Source organism: Chiloscyllium plagiosum, chromosome 10 (assembly GCF_004010195.1).
Source record: "Chiloscyllium plagiosum isolate BGI_BamShark_2017 chromosome 10, ASM401019v2, whole genome shotgun sequence".
Taxonomy (NCBI): domain Eukaryota; kingdom Metazoa; phylum Chordata; class Chondrichthyes; order Orectolobiformes; family Hemiscylliidae; genus Chiloscyllium; species Chiloscyllium plagiosum.
Genome location: NC_057719.1, coordinates 83,017,322 through 83,043,716, shown reverse-complemented (window position 1 = coordinate 83,043,716; position 26,395 = coordinate 83,017,322). Strand labels below are relative to the sequence as shown.

General features: G+C 45.9%; 1 protein-coding gene across 3 annotated transcripts in view; it reads right to left on the bottom strand.

The window, feature by feature from the left end:
- Positions 1-1,211: 1,211 nt before the first annotated feature.
- The window catches only part of tyro3 (TYRO3 protein tyrosine kinase), an 89,295-nt gene continuing 64,111 nt past the window's right edge, over positions 1,212-26,395 (bottom strand). For 2 of the 3 annotated variants that reach the window (XM_043698215.1, XM_043698216.1), the window contains 8 exons: positions 20,415-20,510; positions 19,763-19,843; positions 15,137-15,229; positions 12,505-12,626; positions 9,327-9,436; positions 4,943-5,102; positions 3,625-3,761; positions 1,212-1,900 (listed from right to left, as the gene is read on the bottom strand). In XM_043698215.1, the coding sequence (XP_043554150.1) occupies positions 1,525-1,900; positions 3,625-3,761; positions 4,943-5,102; positions 9,327-9,436; positions 12,505-12,626; positions 15,137-15,229; positions 19,763-19,843; positions 20,415-20,510 (1,175 nt within the window). In that variant the 3' untranslated portion in view covers positions 1,212-1,524. Of the gene's footprint in view, positions 1,901-3,624; positions 3,762-3,836; positions 4,000-4,942; positions 5,103-9,326; positions 9,437-12,504; positions 12,627-15,136; positions 15,230-19,762; positions 19,844-20,414; positions 20,511-26,395 lie in introns of those variants that run through there. The other variant, XR_006312856.1, reaches the window with a different exon arrangement.

Sequence of the window (26,395 nt, the reverse complement as noted above, 5' to 3'; positions counted from 1 at the left end):
CAAGGTACAAGGGGGTTCATATTAACACAGTGGTGTCATTTGACGCTCAGAGGGTAGCCACGTCATTTCGGAGTTCAAAAGACAGACATGGGGCTCAAAACAGAAAGTCTAGGCTGACACTCCAGCGCAGTACAGAACAAGTGCTGCATTGTCAGCAGTACCATCTTTTGAACAGGATGTTAATACGAGACCCCATTTCAAGTGGACACAAAGGATTTCATGGCATTGCTCAAAGACATTCTGGCTGACACAAGTCTCTAAAACAACAAGGCAGACAAGCTAGTTATGATTGCACTGCCTTTTATGGGACATTCTCTAAACCACAGTGTGCAATGGCTGTGAGGCTCAAAACAAAAGCAAGTGTCAGCTGTTAGTGTCTCAGTTGATCGTACTCTCATAATCTGAGTCACAAGATTACACGTTCAAGTTCCACTCCAGTACTGAGTCCAATAATCCAGGGTGAAACCCAGTGCAGTACCGAGGGAGTGCTGCACAGTCAGAGGTACTGTTTTTCAGATGTGACATTAAACCAAGATCCCAGCTGACCGCTTGGCTGGATGTAAATGATTCCGTCCCTGGAACCCTGGCCAACGTTATTCCCATAAACTCATAAAAGCCGATTATTTCTGCTTGTGGGAACTTACTGTGTCACCACATAGCCTACATTACAACACTTCAAAAGCACTTCTCACTTGGAAAGCACTTTGAGACACCCAATGAGTGAAAAAAGTGCGACATAATTGCAAATTAGATTAGATTCCCTACAGTGTGGAAACAGGCCCTATGGCCCAACAAGTCCACACCGACCCTCCGAACAGCAACCCACCCAGACCCATTCCCCAACATTTACCCCTGACTAATGCACCTAACACTAAGGGCAATTTAGCATGGCCAACTCACCTGACCTGCACATCTTTGTGACTGTAGGAGGAAACCCACCCAGTCACAGGGAGAACGTGCAAACTCCACACAGACAGTTGACCGAGGCTGGAATCGAACCTGGGACCCTGGTGCTATGAGGCAGCAGTGCTAACCACTGAGCCAACGTGCCGCCTCAATCTCTTTTTTTTGTTTTGGCTTAATAATTAATGCCAATATGTTGGTACTAGTACATGAGCCTATTTAATGACAATACGGTCTGGTCATCCCTTTATCTGAAGTTGTGCTCCTTTCTAAAGCCTGACAGCAGACTTGACAATCGAGCCAACATCTAAAATCATTGCACCTTTAATCAAGTTGCCTGCGCAATGAGAACAATTTTTAAAAAAGAACTTTCAGGTTTAAATTCAGATCAAAAGAAAATGCACGGAAATCTGTCCAGCAAATGACATTTGATCCTCAAAGAGATATAAATAAACTGTTTTCTCCAGTTCTTGTTGAAATCTCAAAGGTCCTATTTTGGATCTGGATCCCAGTGAGGGTGGTAACCTACAAGTGTTCGACCCGTGTGTGGTACCAAGGCACAGCTGAGAGGAACCCCCTCAGTTTCATTATTGCACTGCTCAGTATTTAAGTTTCCTGTTGCTAAAGATTTATTGTGACTTCATCCTCCAGTGGCCCGTCCTGAACCGGATCTTCCGACTCATTTGCCGGGGTCCCCTCTGTTCTGTCTTCCATGAAACCCAGAGGAGCAGTCACGTAGCGATAGTCAGCGGTGTCTGAAATAGCCAAGACCTCCATATTGTCCGCACTCTGACCATCCACTTCCCAGCAGGCCATGCTGCAGCCTTGATTGGACGCAGTAGCTCCTGCCCCTTCCTGTAAGTTGATGTAGAGATGTTGCTCTGTCTCTGCGACGGTAGAGAGGCCCAGTAAGAGGCCTTCCAGCGATATCCTCAATGATTCAAAGGAGGGCCTGAGCTTGGGGTCAGTGTGCCAACACTTGTGCATAAGCTTGTACCTGCCATAACACAAAAACATTAACACGTTCTTAACAACAATGTCACTCAGCTTTAGGAAGAGTTTTACAAGGATGTTGCCAGGGTTGGAGGATCTGAGCTATAGAGAGAGAGTGAATAAGCTGGGGCCGTTTTCCCTGGAGCATCAGAGGCTGAGGGGTGACCTTATAAAGATTTATAAAATCATGAGGGGCATGGATAGGATAAATAAGACAAAGTCTTTTCTCTGAGGTGGGGGAGTCCAGAACTAGAGGGCATAGGTTTAGGGTGAGAGGGGAAAAATATAAAAGGGACCTAAGGGGCAACTTTTTCACACAGAGGGGCGTGTGTGTATGGAATGAGAAAGTAGTGGAGGCTGGTACAATTACAACATTTAAAAGGCCTCTAGATGGGTAAAAGAATAGGAAGGGTTTAGAGGGATAGGAGCCAAATGGTGGCAAATGGGGACCAGATTAATTAAGGGTACTTGGTCGGCATGGATGAGTTGAACTGAAGGGTCTGTTTCCCTGTTATATATCTCTATGACTCTACTTTTAGCAAGTTACAAGGAAGAGACTTAGGTATTGGAGTAGGCCATTCAGCCAAAGGGTGTGATAGCATAACTAGTGAAACATGTTTCATATTTATTCATTCACAGCATATAGTTATTGCTAGCTAGGCCACCATTTATTCTCCATCTCTCAGTGCTTTTGAGAAGATGTGGGAGCTGCCTTCTTGACCAGTGCAATCCTTGGGATGTAGCCGCACCCATAGGAAAACAGGGTCCAGGATTTTGACCCAGCAACAGTGAAGGAACGGTAATATCGTTGCAAAACAAGTTGCTGAGTGGCTTGTTGATGATGGTGCTGCCCTTGCCCTTCTTGATGGTATTGTCATGGATTCAGAAGGTGTCACAACATTTTTATGTCCCGCAGCTGCTTTAATAAGATACTTGGGCCTTGTGCGTAAAGTTACCAAGTCCCCACTGCTGCAAATCCATCTATTGGAGTCACCTTTATCAAAAGAAATACTGCCCCATTTAGTACAATTAAGTTAAAGCAAAATACTGTGGGTGCTAGAATTTCGAAACACAAATCTGGACTCGCAATGTTTTACTCTCCACAGATGGTGGCAGACCTGCTGAGACTCGGCAGCGTTTTGTGTTCATAAAATAAAATTCAGTGCTTGCTTCCCTCAATCCTCCTCCCCTTGTGAAATAAATAGGAAGCCAATGTAGATTAGCAAGCACAGGTTTATAGGCCAACGGGATTTGGTGTACTTGTTTCTGAAAATCCGTCCCTTCCAACTCTATTTTGATTTAGTCCCTACCCTCCCCTTCACTGTTTTGATCACACAGCATTGCCCTTCGATGTGAAGGGCACTGCTTGTCACTGGCCACTCGAGTGTTTTCCTATCCTCCTGGTGGTGGAAATTGAATAAAGATTTGTGCACTTTGTGTCTTTCACTGTGCCTCACACGTATACACACACACACCATGGGTGCTGGGGAAAAAATAAGTACTACCGCACTTAGGTGGTAGTGTGAGGGTTAATTTAAAAAAATATAACCAGGAGGTTGATCACACAGCATTACCCTTTGATGTGAAGGGCAGTGCTTGTCACTGGCCACCCGGGTGTTTTCCCTTTTGAGAGTTGGAAAAAAAAAGAAAAATAAAAGAGAAAAAAAAATAAAACAAAAGAAAATCCATCCCTCTATTTCCAGCTCAGTCATCAGGATTGTTACTTACAGTTCATCAGTGCAATCTGGGGGTTGCTTCAGCCTGTGCCCTCGGATGAGGTAGTCATAAATCTCCGCATTCTCAACTCCTGGGTACGGGGTTTGACCTCTAGCTGCAATCTCCCACATGGTGACTCCAAATGACCACTGGAATCAGAATGTGAATAAACAAACAGAAATGACGCACGTCAGACACCCTACCACCTAGTATCCACCCCTTACCCTTCTGGAGTCCAGTGATGGCTCCAGGTCAATGGGAAGTTCCCATCCTGCTCCACTCTAGCATCGCCCTTAGTGCTCACGTAATTGCCTCCTCACAGCACCTTTCGCTGACAGACTCAGACTTCGATGGGGCCAGGAGGAGTAGGAGACTGCTGGGGAAAGCCTGAGAATGGATACAACACACAATGAGGTCAGGGGCTGTGCAGTCTTCATGGCCGGGCCTACTGTGTAAGGCTGCATGATTGACAACCTAAATGGATGACAGCAAAAAATGTAGCTGGACAAGGCTGGCCTGCAAGACGGGCTCTAGAGTAGGGAAAGGTGAGGGAAGCAGTGTGAAGAGGAAAACCCAGCTCAGATCCAGAGTTCAGACGCTCAGAATTAGGAAGGACAAAGGCTTCCTTACAAGACCTGGCCAGGTTCAGATGAGCACAAGGCAGGATAAAGGCAGCCAACCACATGGCAAATGACACGCCTCGTTTTAGCTGACCTATATTCAGCTATTAACATGTACTTTGCCCCACCTCTCTTCTCTACAACCATTACAACTCCCTTCAACCTTTGTTCTGTTATCTCTAATTGACCTTGCCCACTAACCTTCCCCTGACCTTCCCGCCTGTTCAAGTTGCTCTTCCCCACCTTGTTCTATGGTATAAAACACTTTGGATCTTTTTATGCAGTTCCAAAGAGCCATTTTAGACTTGAAATATTAACTTTTTGCTCTCTCTCTCTCTCTACAATGGCTCAGTGGTTAGCACTGCTGCCTCACAGCACCAGGGACCCAGGTTCGACTCTAGCATTGGGTGATTGTGTGGAGTTTGCACATTCTCCCCATGTTTGCGCGGGTTTGCTCCGGGTTTCCCCCACAATTCAAAGATGTGCAGCTTAGGTGAATTGGCCATGCTAAATTGCCCGTAGTGTTCAAGGATGTGTAGGTTAGGTGCAGTAGTCAGGCGTAAATGGAAAGCAATAGGGGAATGGGTCTAGGTGGGTTCCTCTTTGGAGGGTTGGTGTTGGGCCAAGTGGCCAGTTCGCACACTGTAGGGATTCTATGCTGAGCCCCATTTTGGGAAGACCTGTCGTGCAGGCACGGAATTAGTACGTACCACATCACTGTGAACTGTGTATACGTTATCTGCCAAACTCTCCAGGGCGATCCATTTAACGGGCAGCTTGCTGGTGCTACCTTGCCTATAGTAATCACCGCTGTACAGCTTGCGTGATAAGCCAAAGTCTGCCACACATACGCGCATATCTTGGTCCAGCCTGGAGGGAACAAGAAGATGTGAGGTGACCCCATTAATAAATGCACAATGACAATCAGATTGGCATTAGAACTTGGAATGAGAATGACAATCAGGTTGAATTTCAGAAACACACACAAGAACAGGAGGAGCCATTTTGTATTGTACAGCTCTCACCTCAAACCCAATGTATCCTAAAGCGCCCCAATCTGATTACACATGGAGCCCGTCCAGACCTCAGTACAACTGCAGCATTAACTACCAACCCCTTTCCTCTCCAGCCCTCTTTGGATACAGGCCATCACCGCATTTGTCTTCCACGTTGATAGGATAGTCCGGAAAGTACATCCACCCCTCTGCTTCCTCAGCATGCTAAGGAATTTCGGCATGTCCACAAGGATGCTTGCCAATTTTTATTGATGCACCAGAGAAAGCATCCTATCCAGATGCATCACAGCTTGGTACAGAAACTGCTCTGCCCAGGACCATAAGAAACTACAGAGAGTTGTGAACACAGCCCAGTCCATCACACAAGCCAGCCTTCCATCCATTGACTCCAGTTATACTTCTCACTGCCTGGGGAAGGCAGTGACATCATCAAAGGCCTCTTCCACCCCGGTTATAATCTCTTCCAACCTCTTCCATTGGGCAAAAGATACAGAAGCTTAAATACCGTACCAACAGATTCAAGTACAACTTCTTCCCTGCTGTTATTAGACTTCTGAACAGACCTCTCAAAATTCAAATTTAATGTTGATCTCGCTCTGTGTGCACCTTCTCTGCAGCTGTAACATTCGCTCTGTTCTATTACCCTAACGCACTGTGTATGGTATCATCTGCCTGTACTGCAAGGAGAACAAAACTTTGCACTGCAACTAGGTACATATGACAGTAATAAACCAATCAAAAAATATTAAGTGACTTTCCAGCCAATGAAATACTTTTGGTCACTGTTGCAATGTTAGCAGTTAATGGGTACTCAGCAAGCCGCCTATAAGCAGCTAATAAGATAGCGACCGGTAAATCTGTTATAAACATTGGTTCAGACATAAATATTGGCTTGTGCACCAGGGAGACATTAGCAGTAATGTCACTGGACTAGTAATCCAGAACACCGGGCTAAGATTTCAGGGTCGTAGGTTCAAATCGCACCATAGTGAAATTTGAATAGAAACCAGGAACTTGAAGAAAGCCAGACAAACAGCAACTGTGTCGGTCAATTTTTGGAAAGATCCATCTGATTCATTAAAGTCCTAAAGGGAAGGAAATTGGCTACCCTTACCTGGTCTGACCTACATGTGACCCCAGACCAACAGCAAAGTGGTTAATTCTGAACTGCCCACAGGGTAATGCGGGATGGGCAGTAAACGCTGGCCTGGTCAGTGATGCCCACATCCCGTGAACAAGTAAAAATGAGCACCCTAGCTTTTTATCACAATAGTGACATAGGACCTTGTACACTAACCTGAGGGGGCAGACCTCTGCTGTATCTGTCTCTGCCCCCTCAGCCCCAGCTTCCTTTAAAGATGCCTTTGGCCTAGCCACACCCTGCCCCATTTCTCTACTTTCTTTGCTATCTCTCCTCTCTGAGCTCACCTTGAAAAGGTTCACTTTATACGACACCCACAGACCAATTTCCCATCTGGGACCTCGCACAGGCTGATATTATTCACAGTTCTCTCTTCACTGTCATTTTCTCTTTTAAACCTTCTTCTCAAATAAAAATTGGAGAAAGGTGAACTTGGAACTCTTACTGAAATTGCTTGGCATACAATAAGCTAAACCAGCTGGCCTGTAAATCAAGGAGAGTTTGTTATAACTCTCATTGTCAGCTTAATTTGGTTCTTTTCCCCTTCCATGTTTGAACAGCAAAGACTTTCTATAACTTCAGATAATGACATTCAAACAGACCTGCTGTATCGAATAGCCTTTGCATCTACTCCTTAAATTTGTGACTCTCTCACTACAGAGTTAAGGCAAAATGGGGTCTGTTTGAACTCCACACTAAGTTCAAATGGTACGGCTCAGTTCAGGTTTCCTCCCTGCACCCTTCTTTTTCTGCAAACCTTGGATCTGTTGAAAATGAAAGCAGCACTTCCACCTCCTGGTCTCAATCACCACTTTTAAAACTAGCTCTGGCAGGAAACCTCACCTGGCCTGGTCCACATGTGAGTCTGGATTCACAATAATGTGTTTTACAATTTAACTGCCCTCTAAGAAGGATATCTGGTCGGCTAGGACGAGTTGGACCGAAGGGTTTGTTTCCAGGCTGTACATCTCTCTGACTCTATGACTAGCAAATGCTCCATTGTACAGAACAGAAAATGTGAATAAGGCAAAAATCAGACAGACCTCCTGGGCACAGAAAAGGCACGCCCAGTCCAACTTGCCCTCATAGTCCTCCTCACAAAACTTTGGGACCTACGTCAAAGTTAAAAGTCCTGTCCCTCAGTCTAGTCAAACAACAGTCTACTCATATTCTCAGAATTCTTCTGGGAGTCCTCAACGTTGACCCTAAATCTTATGCGCAAGGCCAAATGGCGAGCAAACTTGCTGCTGATCACCAACTATCAGCCTCCTTCAGTGATCCGTCCCTCTGTTGTTGAAGAAGCAGTGTGGGCAGAAAAGCAGCAAATAGTCTACTCTGAATGGAGAGCATCAATAGCCATAACCAAGAGCAGCTTCATAGCACTGCAATGGGATGATCCCTGAAGGATCTATCCACCAGACTGGGTCTAGGCAAATGTTGAGGGAATCAACAAGATGGAAAAACCCATTGGATCCAGCCCTCACCAATCCACCTGTCACCGATGTACCAATCCTGGATAGTATTGGTCGGAGCGACCACTGCACTGTCTTTGTGAAGTAAAGTCCCAGCTTCACACTGAGGACACTCTCCATATTGTGTCTTGGGAGAATGATCTTACTAAGAAGAATAGTTTAAAACAAATTCAGCAACCCAAGACTGGGCGTCCATGAGGTGCCTGGGCCATCAATAGCAGCAGAATTGTATTCCAGCACAATGTGTAACCTCATGGCCCGGCATATCCCCCACTCCACCATGACCATCAAACCATGGGATCAACCCTGGTTCAATGGAACGTGCTGCCAGGAGCAGTACCAGGCACACCTAAGAATGAGGTGTGAACTTGGCGAAGCTACCAAACAGGTATACTTTCTCTTGAGTTCTCTGCACAAAGGTAGATCTTAAGGATTATTACCATACCCTATGCAAAATGGTGTGATCTTTACTACAAGGAGGTAAGCCCTGAATCTACTTCAGTCAAAAGGGGGATCATGCCATGCTGTTGTGATCACACATTAGCTGTGCAGCCAACTGAGCTAACTGGTGCCACCCCACAACACGTGCATGTGTACTACCTACAGAACACACTTCAGAACATGCCATGGCTCCTCCCATATCATCTTCCAAACCCACAACCACTACCAACCAGAAAGTCAAGGGGTGCAGATACATCAGCTCCTGCAAGTTCCCCTCCGAGTCACTCACCATCCCTGATTCGGAAATACAGTACCATTCCTTCAGTGTCACTGGGTCAAAATCCTGGCATTCCCTCCCTGAGGGCACTGTGATGCACCCTCACCAGATTCACAGTCATTTACAGCACAGAACGAGACAACTACCCTTTCAGGCAGTGAGTTCCAGACTCCCACCACCCTCTGAGCGAAAATAGTTCTCCTCAACGCTCCTCTTAGCTACTTAGCTCTTACAGCTATGCCCCCCTGGTTACCTTGACCCCTCTACTAATGGAAAAATTGCCTTTCGATTCACCCTATCAATGCCCCTCATAATCTTACACCCCTCTATCAAGTCCTCTCTCACCCTTCGCTGCACCAAGGAATGGACACCCACTCCCAGAGGTGCAGCAGATTGACTCACCAAGGATCAAGGACTCAAATGTCAGACCTAAATGAGTACGGGCAGAAGGCATAAAAGTTTGAATACATTAATAGATTCGAGAACAGCGTCTTGCCCGCCATTTTGAATATAAATTCTGATCTCTCACTCTCTCTGTGCACCTTCTCTGCTGCCCTGATGCACTTTGTATGGTACAACCTGCCTGTATAACACATAAAACAACCATTTTCACTGTATCTCAGTACACGTGACAAAAAGAAAGCAAACTCAAACTCGCCGCCGCCTTCTCGAGGACAATGGGAGATGGACAATAAATGCTCACATCCCATGACGGAACAAGGAAAGGCCGTCCATGTGCTCACGTACATGCAGTTGCGTGTGGCCAGGTCCCTGTGGACAAAGTTCTTGTTGCTGAGATACTCCATCCCTTTCACAATGTCAATCATAAAGTTCAGGAGGATTGGTACGGGGATGTCCTAGAGAGAGACAGCAAGAAAGAATATCAACAACTGGGAAGATGGAAACACAAATCAAAACCTCCCAGGGACAAGGGAGCAAATAGGATGAGATATCCTGAGGTGCTTTAGAAAGCGATGATTGAACAAAATTAAAAGTGTTGCATTTACATACGTGTTTCATGACCACAGGATGTCTTAAAGCACTTTGCTGCCAATTCAATAACTTTTGTATTCATGTCAGCCAGCATTGCCCATCCTTAATTGCCTCAGAGGTGTTGACCATGTTGCCATGGGTCTGGAGTCACATGTAGGCCAGACCAGGGTAAGGATGGCAGTTTCCTCCCCTAAAGGACATGAGTGAAGGACACATGCGAAGACTGAGAACAAGAGACTATGGGATGGTAGGCTGGCAGGAAGAAGCAAAAAAAAATGACTGAAGGGATTGAAATGAAAGATGGAGAGTTGTCCCTGGTCTTGGGAGAACAGGGGCTGATGGTTAGTGGGACAGGAATGGCAGACGGGCAGCAAAGAATCGGACAGGCCGAAGGTGATGTCGGGTGGGGTAGGCAAGGTTGCTCTGGAAAACATTGGGAGGTCAGAGGTTCATAGGTACCCGCGCCAGCAAATGGGTGAAGGCTAAGGTGGGCTCGGGCCAAGTTACAGAATCGTCATGGTGAAAAACGGGGCCATCGGGTCCGCACCAGGCAGAGAGGAGATAAGGATGCACGGGGAAGACAAGAAGGAGGTAAAGTGATGTGCACAATCTGCTCAGGGCAGATGCTTGGCTGGGGGAGGAAGAGGGTAAACAGTGGAATGGATAATCCACGACTTGGTAACAGGGAAACTCCTTACACTTCCCGCCACAATGGAGTGGGGCAGAAAGATTTGTGCAAGCCAAGATGAAGAAAAGAACACAGTAACCTCTCAGGGATAACAGGCAGAATTTATTACCCTTCCTTGAAGATGGAAAGAGCATTATTTTACTCCAGTGAGAGACCCTACCTCCAGGCCCATAGTCAGCCTGCCTAATTCTCAACCAGAGGAACATCACAATGAAGGGAGACTGAAAAGCAAACCACAACCAGGGTTTATCAAGGAAATGGTGGAGCCATGCCCCTGCCCTTGCCAATGACTCCCATCCCATCTCCCGTAAACCCTGTCCCACCCTTACACGACGGAGGCTCAGGTTCCTTGGCTATCCTGAGTCTCCTCTGGTTGCAAAGCTGACAGCAGTCATGGGTGTTCCCGCAATGACCTGCAGTTCCTGAAGGGGGCACCGCAGTGGGATTTCATCACCCAGGCAAAGGGTCACCAATGGGGACCTGCGAAAACGAGGCAAGATGGAGCTGTCCTGGTGAAATGCCCGTCAACTCCATGAATTACCACCCAATGCACTGATCTGCATTTGACAGAGGCCATCAAAGCCCGGATCAAATTTGGGCAGGACAGGAAATTGAAGGAGAAAACACTTGTGGACTAGACGATACCCGGGTTTGTGCCCCATGGACTGGCGGGAGCAAAGATGGCTGCCACACCAAGGAAACTGACAAAGATGGAAGAGAAGACCTGTGAAGGGGTGAGGGGATGGTTGAGCAAATCAGCAGCTGCAGAGGCATCAAGGCAACGACCTTCAACTCATTAGTTTTGAAGTTTAAAAGAGGAGACAGAGAGAAACATGGACTCATGTCAAGAACTAGGGCACAGAAAGAGACAGATTAAGAGACAGACACATCAGTAGGTGGGCACAAATGGGAAGAAACAGAGACAATTCCAACTAAGGTACAGAAAGGTAATGCAGGCGCGATCAATTTTTATTGTTAAAAACAGCAGAGAGAATAAAATCGCCAAGGACACAAAGTAGAGAGTGAGAAAGAGGGATCAGCAATGAAGACAGGGAGAGTAAGACAGTATCGCAAGGTGGGACACAGATAAGTATGTCACAAACAGAGTTACACAGAAGTTCCATACATGTTCCCAAGTGAACTGATGACCAGAATCGCAGGAAGCAGTCGTCCAAGTGACATTTACAACAGCAACAATGTGAATTCACTAAAACAGCTCAAACGAAAGCAGACATCTATGTCCAACACAGACTTAAAAATGAGTTCCCTATTAAGGGGATAATGTATACGATTGAATAGGGGCAAACTGTCTTCACCATGAGCACAAGACGGGCCCAAAGTCAATCTGTTTTACTGGACTCGCTCAACCGTTGATACCACCAAACCCAGCTTCACCCTCCAAAAACATCATCATAAAAAAATCAAGCTGGGGCTTCGTAATGTTTCAAGAGGAGAGGAGCTTAGTGCCATGAGAGTCTCCATGGCAACATGCCAAAGGCACACCTTACCAACAATGTTCAGCAACATGGTTATGGTTGCCGATAGACAAGGGATTTTCCCGATTGCTTCATCTTGCAGAAGCTGCCCCTTTAAGCAGCCCGGGTGTGATACCACTCTGTAGCTCACTGGACGCTCTCAGTGGTATCAGAATCCAGAACATACTTCTCCAAGACAAATGGGGTGAGGGAATCCACGCCACTGGGAGGATTCACCCACAGCCTGCCACTCGTGATGTTCACTTGAAGAGGAATATTATTGGAATGAATTCCCTGTAATCGAGGGGAATCTGCCGTCAGTGGCTACTAGTTTGAGGTCGGCATTTGGGACAAATATTGTTATCTTGTCAGTACTCACTGAGGCAAAACTTTACTGCTCCTCATCTCTATGGTTAGCCACGTGTATGCGGAGTGACAGCTCACTATTCCACTGCAGGAGGCGGCATAATCGAGCCTGAGGGCTCCCTATCCATATTCCCTGCCGGGGGGGGGGGGAGGGACACGGGTGTGGGGTCAGCAGTCAGCTGCCCCTTTTAGCATCAGGGCTTACTGAAGCCAACGGTTCAGCTCAACAGTTTGGGGTCTGCGGACTGGGAGCAGGCCAGGGTGGAGTGTACAGCACACAGTCACTTCAAGCCCTGGGCCTTCACTGAGCAGAGTAACCCTTCTTTAATCTCGCGGGCAAATCAGTAACGGGGTAGGCCATCGCGTTGGCCACTCGGGAGTTTCCGAAGTGAGTCTGACTTACCACTGGCTGGTCTCCAAGCCGGGACAGTACAAGGTAGGTGCGAAGGTCTCCGTGTTTCATGAAGGGCAGCAAGACCATGGGGACGGGAAGCCGGCGATGGGCTCGACTCTGGAGGCTCACTCCTGGGAAAGAGAAAGGTAATCTGGAGGGGTTGGTTACACTTCAGCACCTGAAGACGCTATGTTACATGATACTTGGACGCCAATGCCAGTTAAGAAAACTGATTCTCAGCTTTATCCATCCAGCCATATTAAAACGAGCAAAGGTGTCAGGCTGAACCTTTTATAAATCACTGATTAAGCCTTGGCTGGGCTACTGTGTTCACTTCTGGGCACCACACTCAGATGTTAATAGCAGCAGGAGTTGACCATTCAGCCTGCTGTGCTGTTCAATATGACCCTGGCTGATCATCCAACTCAGTTGCATGTTCCTGCTTTCTCCCCACACAAAATAAAATCTGGAATTAAGAGTCTAATGATAGCCACAAATCCATTACTGGTTGTCAGAACGACCCATCTAGTTCACCAATGTCATTTAGATTAGATTCCCTAGAGTGTGGAAACAGGCCCTTTGACCCAACAAGTCCACACCGACCCTCTGAAGAGTCACCCACCCAGAACCATTTCCCTCTGACTAATACACCTAACATTATGGGCAATTTCACCAAACCTGCACATCTTTGGACTGTGGGAGGAAACCGGAGCACCCAGAGGAAACCCACGCAGACACTGGGAAAATGGGTAAACTCCACACAGACGGTCGCCTGAGGATAGAATCATACCCGATCCTGGCGCTGTGAGGCAGCAGTGCTAACCACTGAGCCACCGTGCTGCCCATAAGAGAAGGAAACTGCCATTCTTACCTGGTCTGGCCTACATGTGACTCCAGACCCACAGCAGTGTGGTTGACTCTTAACTGCCCTCTGGGGTAATTAGGGATGGGCAGTAAATGCTGGGCCTAGCCAGCGACACCATCATCCCATCAATGAATTTAAACAATAAATTAAAAACTAGATCTAACTCCTTCTTGAAAGCACTCAAACGTTTTGGCCTCGACCAAACTTTGTGGCAGAGAATTCCACAGGCTAGCCACTCTTGGAGAATCAAGTGTTGTATGTTTGGTTGATCTAACTAGAAGTGGTGACCGAGTCTTCGATAGATGTGCACACTGACTAGTGTATTTTATACTCAATAACTACATAGATCTTCACCAAAATATGACGGACCCTACAGAAGGCATGCTGTTTCTCTCTCTCTCTCTCTCTCTCTCTAACAATCTGTCACACTGGGAGGTGTTTCTTACACTGGACCAGCCATTAACCCTTCCAAACCCATTACACTACAGCAGGGAATGAGAGAATTCAGCTCTCCATGGAGAGACTGGACAAGCTGGAACTGTTCTCTTTCAAAAGTAAGAGGGATTAAACAAGGAGAAAATGTTCCAGTGGCAGAGTCAGTCCCAGAGGACACAGACTGAAAACAACCAGAGGGGAGATGAGAGAATTCCTTCAGGTAGCGAGTAACTATCATCTGGAATGTACAGTCTGAAAGGATGCCAGATGCTGATGTATAGTGAAGGGATAGAGAGAAAGACTGGGGAAGGAGGTATAGTATAAGGTGTTGGTAAGTGTTATGTCCATGTGCTAGACTGCATTATCAGTGATGGCATAACATGTGGAAACGGTCACCAAATTAAGATAGAGATAAGGAGATGTAGTACTCTTTCAATGGGCCAGGAATCGTTGGAACTCTCTTCCCCATGAAATGTATTTCAGCCCATTAGGTGTCTATGCTGAACCCCTCCAGGGGTGACCTGGGCTCTCCAGTCACTGACCTCTGCAGGTAGCAAAGGCCAGGGGGAAACGGGTCACTTCCATTTCCTTTGAGAGCTTCGATGTTGGCAGTTTGACTGAATCATTCCGTTGGGTGATACCAAGTGAGACGCTTCCTAACCGGTATGGAAAGTAACTGCACTCCCAAGTTCAGACATCTCCAGACACCCAGGACGGGATTGGGAGGACAACCGGCTGGGTAGAGGCGGGAGGTCATGTGATGAAACCTCCTGGGAGGGCCCTAGCTGGGACCTGAAGGCTGAACTGAACACCAGGTCAAGGAACTGAACACCAGGTGGCACTATTCTCCAATGGGTCTTCCAACCTGGTCTCCCAGTAGATATTTTCTAGTCAACCTGCTCAGATATGTATTACTGTGCACATCTCTGGACCAGGCTGGACTTGAACCAGGGCCTCCTGGCTCAGAAGTAGGGGCACTACCACTGTGCTACAAGAGCTCAAAGCGATGGAAACTGTCATGATTGGAATCAGACTGACTTGGGTTTTTTAACCTGGGCCAATCAGCAAAGCCTTAGCTGACCAATATAACCAGGAGATTACAGTCTCCTCAGTTGAGGACTAACTCTGAGTGTACTGCGCACAAGTAAAGGAAGAGTGACTTGGTGACGGGAACCAGCCTCTGTGCAGTTATTCCAGAATCAAAACCTCCGGGAACCTGAGCTACAAGATTTGAATTTCGGGTCTGGAGTCAGACGTGTGCCCTGTCCCCATTTTGCATCCCGCACCCCACCACCACTTCCCAGACAACTCTGTAAATAAACCAGCCTGTGCAACACTCACCAATCACCTTAATGACATTTGGGTGATTGAATTCCTTCATGCAGGCTGCCTCGCGCAGGAACTCCTCGATATCTCCAGACGCATTGATTTCAGCTAAGAGAGGGACAAAGATCCAGTAACATTGGAACAGGCGTGAGAAACAAACAATACAATCCAAGTACCAGCTCTGCAAGTCAAGTTGACCAAAACTAACATGTAGCCTAACTCCGTTTACCCACCTGCAATCCATACCCTTTGATACAAAAGTCTAAGCTTGGGGAGGTTACGCTAATGTAATAGAGTGGTGGTGAGACTGCTTCTGAAGTACTGTGTAAAGCTTTGATTTGAATTGATTTCATATTGCCACATGTACAGCGATACAGTAAAAAGTACTGTTTTGCCCGCTATCCAGACAAATCATAGCTTACGTAAGTACATTAGAACAGAATGCAGAATACAGTGCTACAGCGACAGAAAAGGTACAGAGAAAGATCAGTGCTAGTGTATGAGAAGTCCATTCATAAGTCTGATAACAGCGGGGAAGAAGCTGTTCTTGAATCTGTTGGTACCTGTTTTCAAACTTGTGTGTTTCCTGACCGATGGAAGAGGGTGGAATTGAATTGAACTAGCTTTATTGTCACATGTACTCAAATGTGTAGAGTGGAAAGCTTACAAGTTGATACTTAAGGCGCAATCTTCGAGAGTATAACCAGGGCGGGAGGCTGATTATGTTGGCTGCTTTCCCAAGGCCGCGAACTGGAGGTGGAGTCAACGGAATGAAGCCAGGTTTTTGTGATGGACTGGACTGCGTTCACAGCTCTCTCTGTAATCTCTTGCAGTCCTGGGCAGAGCAGTTGCCACACTAAGACGTGATGCAGCTGGGTACAATGCTTTCTGTGATGCATCTATAAAAATTGGTTAGAGTCCTTGTGGACATGCCAATTTCTTTAGCCTCCTGAGAAAGTCGAGGCGTTGATGTGCTTTCTTGACTGTAGTGTTAACGTGAATGGACTAGGACAGATTGGTGATATTTACTCCTTAGTTAAGGAAGGCGTAAATGCATTAGAAGCCATTCAGGGGAGGTTTACAAGACTAATTCCTGGACTGGGCAGGTTTGGACAGACTGGGCTTGTTTGGTAGAGGAAGAGGTGATTTGATTGACACATGAGTAATCTTGACAGTGTGGATGTGGGAGAGTGGTTCCTCTCATGGAAGAATCTAAAATTAGGAGTCAGTGTTTCAAAACGCACATTTCAGATAAGAGGCAAGGAGAAATTTATTTTCTCAGTCTGTTGTGAACCTTTGGATCTCCCTTCCTCAAAAGGAGGTGAAAGCAAAAGTTTTCCAATATTTTTTAAAAGCAGAGGAAGACAGGCTCCTGATTAGTGAAGGGGTGAAAGGTTATCAGGGGAGGGAATGAGGAATGCTAGGGCACACTCAAAGGGCCTATTCATGTTCCTAAATCAAACCTTTGTCCATATATCCCTCAATACCCCTATCTAAATGCAAGTCTCCAATTGGCTCACAGTTTAATCAGGGTTATGAGAAATACATTTCTAGAATTCCTTAACCTATGTGTGAGGAAGTATTCCCTGATTTTGATTTTGAGGTTCGTGCTCCATGGGGATTCTGGGTAATCCCCACATAAGGATATAGTATCTCTCTATGGGCCCCAACAAATCCTTTATGATCTTGAGCACCTCGATTAGATCATCCTGGAATTTTCTCTGCTGGAGTAGGACAAGCCTAGATAATCTGTTCTCATAATTTAACCCACTTCGCCCTGATATGGCTCTGGGTTTCATAACAAAGAGAAATGTGAATCAACCGGAAGCTTCTTTAAGCAGTTTCAGCAACTGCAAGCTCGACTCTCACGTTACCATGGTTTCCAGCCCTGGTGATGACCATCTCTCTGCCTCGTTAGCTTCAGTTAGGGGGTGAATAGCTTTCAGTCCCACCAATCTTCAGAATCTGTAACTGTCCCATACAGGGTCCCTCACGTGCCCCATCTGTCTGTTAGTCCGCCTGTCTGTCCATGTACCTGTCTATCCGTGTGTCTGTATCACACACCCCCACCATGTGCCTAGATGTCCATCTGTCTATGCTCCCTGTCTGTCTGTCTGTCCATGTGTCTGTGTGTCTCTCTCTGTCCATGTGTCCATCAGTCTGTGTCTGAACGTCTGTCTGTGTCTATATGTCTCTCTGTCCCTATGTCTGTCTGACTATCTGTCTGTGAGTCTGTCCATGTCTCTGTCTTTCTCCTTGCACCTGGATAAGCTTTTTAAAATTTGAAACATGATCAGAACTGGACAACCTTTACTGGGAACCTGGGAGCAATCATAACAAGTGGCTCCAAATAAATTAAAGCTGAACCATCACGTTATACTCGTCCTGGGTAAATACAAACCTTGTAATATAGTTACTCAATTCTTCGGAAGAAATTAGGCTCTCAAATGAAAATAGAGCATAAAGTGTTTTGAAATGGCTGGGACAATTGATTGGGAATATGTTCAAAGAATATCTGATATCAGCAATGATATTGTCATTGTTGTATTGTATTTTACATAACATCCAATTGGTATACAGCAAATTTCCCTCCAATAGCTTCCAGGGAATGTTGTTTGAGGGATAAATATTAATCAGTAGCACTGTTATTATTCAAAAACAATGTCACAAGAACTTTTACGTCCAACTGAGAAGGCATTATTTGGTTTCAAAGTTGGCACTGTGCTCCCACAGCACTGTACTGGAGCATCGCTTTAGATGACGTGCTCATATTTTCCAGGATAGAGAGCTGAACCTAGAATTCGAGCAAGGGACATCGGGCTCAGTTGGGCCGAATGGTCTTCTCTCACCTTTGACTTTCTCAAGTGACGACGGATCGAGAGGGTGGATGGGGAGAGCTGTCTCTTCACTGGACCCCTGTTACGTCATATCAAGATCTTGGCTGATCTGATTGTGGTCTCAACTCCACTTTGCCGGCTGCTACCCCCTCCCCTCCCTTCCCAATCCTCAGTGATCCTCATGACAAAGGATCCGTCAAAGTCAGCCCTGAACATAGCAAACGTTTTACTAACCAGCACCTTTGTGACCAGGAGTGATCAAATATCAAGAGGTGAATGAGAGGTCCACATAATCAATGTAAAAATACACACCACACGCTGTTATGCTTTATTTAAATCACTTAAATAATAACACAACTTTGCCTTAAATAACACTTACCTGGAGAGAACCTTCTCACTCGCACCCTCTACAGACTAGGTTTGAGTTATAAAGAAAGGCGGGATAGCCTGGACTTTTATCACTGGACCATGAGGAGGTTGAGAGGTGACCTTATAGACGTTTATAAAATCATAAGGGGTACAGAAAGAATTAATGGTAGGTGACTCTTCCCTAGGAGGGGTATTTCAAGACCGGGGGCACATTTTTAAGGTGAGAGGAGAGAGATTGAATAAAGACACGAGGGGCAAATTTCTTACACAGAGGACAGTTCACGTGTGGAACGAACATCCCGAGGACATGGTCAATGCGGGTACAGTCACAACATTTAAAAGACATTTGGATAATTACGTGAACAGGAAAGGTTTGGAGGGGTATGGGCCAGGAGCAGACAGGTGGGACCAGTTTAGTTCGGGATTATGTTCGGGATGGACTGGTTGGACTGAAGGGTCTGTATAACTCTACGACTACTTGGGTATGCCAGTAGATGACAGTATTTAAAGAGAAATTGACTCAAAATTGAAATTTTATATGTCCATTTTGATTAAACAACAAGTATATTGACACAGAGATCATTAAATTTAAAAACTAAAATAACTGGACAGAACATTACCATAGACTTTGCAGTATTTGGAGTATATAATTATTAGCTGGTTTATTGAGAGAGTGACGGTCCATAAGGTGCCGGTTAAAACCAAGTTTGCTGCATATTTAGTGACCTGGTCTCTGCCGCTCTGTCTCGGGATGGAAAGCCACAAACAATTCTCTGAGGCAGACAAAAACTTCTCCTCATCTCAGTCTGAAATGAGAAACTGATTTCTAAACGGTGCCCTCTAGTTCCAGTTTCTCCCATAAGGGGAAACATCCAGCCTGTCATATTGTATACAGAATAATGTTAATAGCCATGTTTCAATCACATTACTAAGCACTAATGGAAAAAGGACCAACCTTCCTTCATAAGACAGGTGCCCAGACCATTCTAGTTCCAATATAGAATCATATTGGACTCAAAACATTAACTCTGTACATCTCTCTACACAGATGTTGCTATGGAAATATACCGCCGTTCCCTCACTGTCGCTGGGTCAAAACCCCAGAATTCCCTGCCTAAGGGCATTGTGGGTCTATCTACCTACAGCACCATGGACTGCAGCAGTTCAAGAAGGCAGCTCACCACCGCTTTCTCAAGGGCAACTAGGGATGGGTAATAAATGCTGACCCAGCTATTGATGCCCACATCGCATCTTGCTTTTATAGTCAGTCAAGCGAACCTTCTCTGAACCATTTCCAATATCCTTCCTCAGACAGGGAGGCCAAAAGTGTGCACAATACTCCAGGCCTGGTCTCCTTCTGGGCCTGAACAGTTCTCTTAAGGCTTCCCTACTCTTACTGCACTGCAACCTCAGTTTGGACAAGGGCTGCACTTACTTTTTAGCATTTTCACAGCCAATCTTTGTGTGGACCCGTCTTCCATCTTTAGGTAAGCCTCCTTGACAGAGCCGAACTCCCCTGGAAATTAAAAATGGAAACTCACGTTGCCAAGTCAGACAGTAACACAGTCCGTACTAAACAGGAGCAGGCTTGGGACATCACCCAGTGGCTTCATGTGTAGGCCCAGTCTAGAAAAGCATTTATGGAGCACCTTTGACTTTCAGAATACTCCTGAGGCGAGAGGTTGCTCTAGGGCAGGGAATCCAGTAGCCAATCTGCGCCCAGCAAGGCCGCCAGAGAGGGGCCTGGATGATAATGAGGCAGGGAATCTGTTTCATTGTTTCAATAGGTGGGCCAGGACATCGCAGGAAACTCAGCCGTGTTTCATCAAACAATGATATGAGGTTCTGAGCGTTCACCCGAGAGAGGGGAGACTGACTCCCTTACCGACGCACTGCAGCATCAACCTGAGCTTGAGTTGGATTTGAACCTGTGACTCAGAAAGGGCCACCTTCTCCTCATGTGTGGCAGTTTTCTGTCCTGGAAGAGCCCCTCTGAAGGGGCAAAGAAGCATCAGGAGCCACCAGTGTTTTCAGGAGAAGGAGGGAGGGAGGGAGGGAGTGAGCAGATCAAAGACAGACAGGCTGACCTCTGCCCAGCGTGCGCCCCAGCTCCAGCTGTCTCTCATGAATGAAAATATCTTCCAACTTCTGCTTCAAAGCGTCGCTGATTCCCAAAGTATCGACTGTACCAAGACAAAAAAACAGATCACTGTTACTAAGGTAGCACATCAACTTTCACTTGCACAGAGTGTGGTGCGCGCACGCACGCGCGCACACACACACACACGCGCACACACACACACACACACACAATTACTGATGGACACAAGGAGAATTCCACAGGTGCTGAATCCTTTGGACCAGAGGGAGCATTCCGGACCTGTTCCCGAAGGTCTAGAGGCCTGGTGGCTCCACAGACAGAGTTGACGAGGGGAAAGCCTCTATAGAGGGTGCAGCTGGGTTGGAGTGGGAAGGTTCAAGAAGGGGCTGAGGGAAGCAGAAGCCATTGAGGAGAGTACATGTGAGCTGTTCCTTCTAATAATCCTCTGCTAGCTGATGGCCTTGGTCAAACAGCTCCAATCCCGGTCAGACTGGGCCTCGTTTCCATGACAATACAGTCTCCCACCACACAGCCACCTCCACCCAGTCACTGACCCAGCCTGAGGTCCGTGCCATCAGAATCACACTGCCCTTGGCAACGTGCTGTCAAATGCCAGCTTAAAAAGCTTCACTCGGCTTCTCACCACTGGCAGGTGAGCTGCTATGTCACCAAACACAAACTGCCTCTGGGACCATCGGATGGGGGCAGGAACAAGCCAGAGGGAACCATCACAAGATCTTTCTCCATTATTATGCCAGCACCACCCACCTCCCTCCCTCCTTCATAAACCTCCCCACACAGCAACCACGTTGAGAAAAAAAGACAGAGAGACTCACACAGAATTATTGACAAGGTACCATATTAGGAAGAGTAGGCAGACAGAGAGAGGGAGGGAGAGAGAGAGAGAGACATTGAACTACTGCAAGATGGGTATAATATTGAGGAGTGCAACAAGGGACACATACAGAATACTGGGAGATTGTGCAGCACACTTGGAAAAGCGGAGAGATACACACAGAATTACTGGGAGATGTGGACCAGATTGGAAAGATCAGACAGAGAAAGTCACACTGATTCACCCAGAAATTATGCAGTATATTTAGAAGAACAGGGAGATACACACAGAATCAGTGGGAGGTTGTGCAGTATATTCAGGACAGCAGTAAGATACATACAGAATCACTGGGAGATTGTGCAGTGCATTCAGAAGAGCAGTGAGGTACAGAATCACTGGGAGGCTGCGCAATGTATTCAGAAGGGCAGGGAGATGCATACAGAATCACTGGGAGGCTGTGCAGTATATTGAGAAGGGCAGGGAGATACATACAGAATCACTGGGAGGCTGCACAGTATATTGAGAGGAGCTGAGAGGCACATACAGAATCACTGGGAGAGGTGCAGGACAATGCAAGAGGCTAAATGAGGCAACTGAATGAGTACCGGAAGTTGCTCTTAACTGGAGTGAATAAGCGAATGACAAGATAGCAAAATATTATTTCTGACCTATTAGCTCTGCATTTTTCTTTGCAAGCATTGATTTGATTAGCTTTGATGCCAGCACCACCCACATCTAACAATTACACTTTTGATTAATTCTGCATTAGAGTTCAGCTCGATCTGTCATAGTTAAGTAACACTACAGTCCACCCCAAGTGATCCATCAGTGGATCATTACAATCTACATTAAGCAAACATAAGAAATTGATTATTGAACTCTGACTGCAGCAGTACACACAGCAATGGGGTTTCTGCGCAGGTTCAGGTTCTCTCTGTGTGTTCCTTTAAGCACAATGGGGGCTCCTACAGATTCCTGTTTGTGCTATTTTGACAATGTGATTAATGTAAAGGTAGATGAACAGATGGTCGTGATTTAAGTATTTGATGCAAAAGGAGGTGAATGTGTTGAACAGACTGCACACAGAGATAGTGGGGGCGGATAGTGTTAGAAAATTCAAGACACGGTTGGATTTATTTTTGATAAATTGAGCTGCTGAGGAGGTACAGGAGATGGGTAAATTACAAGCTGAAAAAATCTGCTCACCAATGCTTAATGCATCCATACCATAATGTGTCTGTCCTTTTCATAAAGGTATTAACTAGTTAGAATTAGAACTAGGAGCAGGAGTAGGCCATCTGCTCCCCACCACCCCCCCCCCCCCTCCTTCTCCGAACCTGCTCTGCCACTCAACAAGATCCTGGCTGATCTCTTTCAGCTCCACTTACCCGCCCGCTCACCTTAACCCGTAATTCCATTACTATTCAAAAATCTATTTAGCTTTGCCTTAAAAAAAAATTCAACGAGTTAGCCTCAACTGCTTCACTGGGTAGGGAATTCCACTGATACACAACCCTCGGGGTGAAGGAGTTCCTCCTCAGCTCAGTCCTAAACCCCCCTCTCCCGTATTTTGAGGCTGTGCCCCCTAGTTTTAGTTCCATGCGCCCATGGAAACAACTGGTTAAAATAATTAGAATTCTGTTTCAGCCGTCAATTCCTCTGAAATATTGCTGACAAAAGACACATTTTGTTGAAAATTTGAATTTTCACCTCATTGGGACAATTCACAAAAATACCATTTCAAGGGGGAAAAAACCCCCCCACTTTTATACAGCACAGGAGGAGAGAGCTCCTTGTTTGGCAAATGGTCTTTGATTGGTAAAAATGTTGCCATGGAGAATGCACAACTTAATGATGATTGACAATTGATTGCCAGGCTTTGGTTACATTTTAAACCAGGTAGCTGAACTCTGATTGGTTTAGGCATTTCCTTGAGAAACGAACTAGCAAATGGCTGCCACCATTTCGTTCAGTTGAAACAGATGCAGGGCATGGACTTGTTGTCTCTGTCTGTAAATGGCTCTGTGCATTAATATGTGTAGATTCCAGAGCACTCATGTTCACCGTACTGCAAGCCTGAGCAACATTACCGCATCTGTTATCAGCTTAACTTTTGGAACACATTTAGGATTATTTGACAAATGCTGTCCAACTGCAGAATCACTAATTATAAGCACTGGCTGGTTCAGGTACAGCCAGTACTTCCTTATGTTGTGAGCAGATGAAAGGATATGCTGTCTGACACAACCTGCAGCTTTTGGGACGTATGGCAATACACCGGCATCAAAATTCACATACCGCTCTATTCATTTGTCTGATAGGCAGAATGTCTTTTTGGCTTGACAGCGGATCCTGTCAGTGATGAACCCATTCATGTTGCTTCTATATAGTGGCAGCACGAAACAGCGAGCTGATACTTTTGAGATATAACTTTCAAACCTATTTTGAGAAATCCTAAGTTAATATTGCTCTCCACATCCTCTAATTATCTATTCACAGTTTACATCTAGTCATCTGAAAAGTAGACCATTGTAAGACAGAAGGAACCTCTTTACTTAACTCTGTGAAAAAGCTCCCCAATTAGTCCGATTTCCCCATTCTGTTCCCAGAATCTCAAGTATTTATCCAATTTTCTTTTGAAAGTTCTCCGGTAGAGCATTTCAGATCATCTAGCTCATTACTCTCAATTTCATATCCAGGCCTTTTGTCAATCCCTTCCAATGTGTTGCTTGGTTACCAACCTTACTGCCAGTTGCCACGCACTCTAACAAATCCCTGTCTTCTGTCACTATGTATTCTGCCCTGCCTGTTATCACCTGCCCTTTCACCCACTCTCATCCTGGTCTGCTCACTGACTATTTCCACATCGAGGAAACGGTCAACCCAAGATGTTAGCCTCTCTCAGGTGGGATGCATGAATGGTAAATCCAATTTGGATAGAATTGGAAGTTGGAGAGAGAGTTATTCCATATGCCCCACAGTGAGTGTACCTCAGGGCACCCAATTGGAAATAGGGCAGAAGTCCAGGAGAGATGACGATGTTATCATTAAAGAGACAATATCCTCTATAATGCCTGCACTCGCTGACCTACATTGGCTCCTGGTCTGGGAAAGCCTTTGATTTTTAATATTTTCCCTTACTATTCTTCAATGGACGCAAAGTACAGCAGATGCTGGAAATCTGAAGCAAACACAGAGAACACTGGAGGAACTCAGCAGGTGAACTGGAGTTCTGAAGGAGACTTGCGCTGGATTTGGAATCGAACTCTGTTTTTCTCTCTCCATGACTGCTGCCGTATTTGTGTTGCTAGAGGGGTGGGTGTTAATGGGAGCTGGGTCTGACTTGTCATTCCAGAAATGCTGCAGAGATCGTCACATGTTGAGGACCGCCCTGGTGGTCTGATACTTGTTAGGGAAAGATTAAAACAAAAAGAGAAAGCAGCCCTCTATATAACCAGTCCTCAGCACTCACATCCCCAAGCACTCCCTGTGTTTTGTTCATGCCAACTCCAAGGAGAAAGTGAGGGCTGCAGATGCTGGAGATCAGAGCTGAAAATGTGTTGCTGGAAAAGCGCAGCAGGTCAGGCAGCATCCAAGGAACAGGAGAATCGACGTTTCGGGAATAAGCCCTTCTTCAGGAAGAAGGGCTTATGCCCGAAACGTCGATTCTCCTGCTCCTTGGATGCTGCCTGACCTGCTGCGCTTTTCCAGCAACACATTTTCAGCTCATGCCAACTCCAGCCAATCACACACCCAACCCAACAAAACCTCCATCACAACGAATGCCTCTACCCATCCTCAAGACAAACCACCCCCCCCTGACTGACTCCTGCCCTTACATCCTCCATGCCAACTCATCCAATGGCCATCATTGGTGCAGACCTCAGAACCAATGCTGAGATAAAATAAAGTTCAAAGTGCCTAGGATGATCTCACTGTTTAAAAATAAATACTCTTGTGATAAAAATCCATTCACTAGATTCAAACCTCTTCAACTACTTAATTCCTTCTATATAAAAAATGGGGTATTTATCACCCCATTTCAAAATCTTTACAAACACTTGGAGCTGTCAATCAAATTCTGACCTGACAGTCCACCCACTGTGATAATGAGAGCTAATTCCTGATGAAGGGCTAATGCCCGAAACGTCGATTCTCCTACTCCTCGGATGTTGCCTGATCTGCTGTGCTTTTCCAGCATCACACTTTCGATCTGATCTGCAGTCCTCACTTTCTCCTAGCTTATGAAAACAGTCATGTAGCACAAATCCTGTAACGGTGAGCGTCAGGCTTATGTCAACCGAACAGAGGGGAATAACAAAGACTGAATTATTTTCAAAAACGTCAGACCTTTTAGAGTTAAAGGCCAGGAGATGTAAATGCCCTGGCATCCTGACAGTTCCAATTAGTTTATCCACAGTCATGGCCGTTTTTAACAATCCCAAAGAGCACTTGGCCTCTCCTGAAGGTGTCCCTGGGGATATCTGAACAGGTACTTCATCTTTCCAATGGGCATCATACCTTTCCAAAGAACTCTGATCAATTTATACCTTCGCCTGAAAAGTGTAAGCTTCACAACTTGTGTTTTGTACATGCTGCTAATGAAAACAGATCTGTTTTAAGGCAAGCTGCACTTTTACATATATATCTGTCTCAGTGAACCAGGGATATGCAAGTTACCACTCAGTCCCCATTTACCCCTGGCAGAGGGGTGGGTCCCTGGCTCAGCAAACTCCCTGTTTTTTTCATCCAAATCATTCACATTGACTGTAAAGTGGCTGAGGCCTCAATACTGGCCCTTGCAGCACTCCAGTATTTACTATTTGCCAACTTAAATATGTTCTTTGTTATGTCTCTGCTTCTTGTCCATTAAGTATTACTCTCTGTACGGTACTGTATTATCAAACAACATGAGACCTTATCCTGCCTATTGGCTTTTAAAGACAATGTTAAAAATCACACAACATCAGGTTATAGTCCAACAGGTTTATTTGGAAGCATTAGCTTTCAGAGCACTGCTCCTTCATCAGGTAGCTGTGTTCCGAAAGCTAGTCCTTCCAAGTAAACCTGTTGGACTATAACCTGGCGTTGTGTGATTTTTAACTTTTGTCCACCCCAGTCCAACAGCGGCT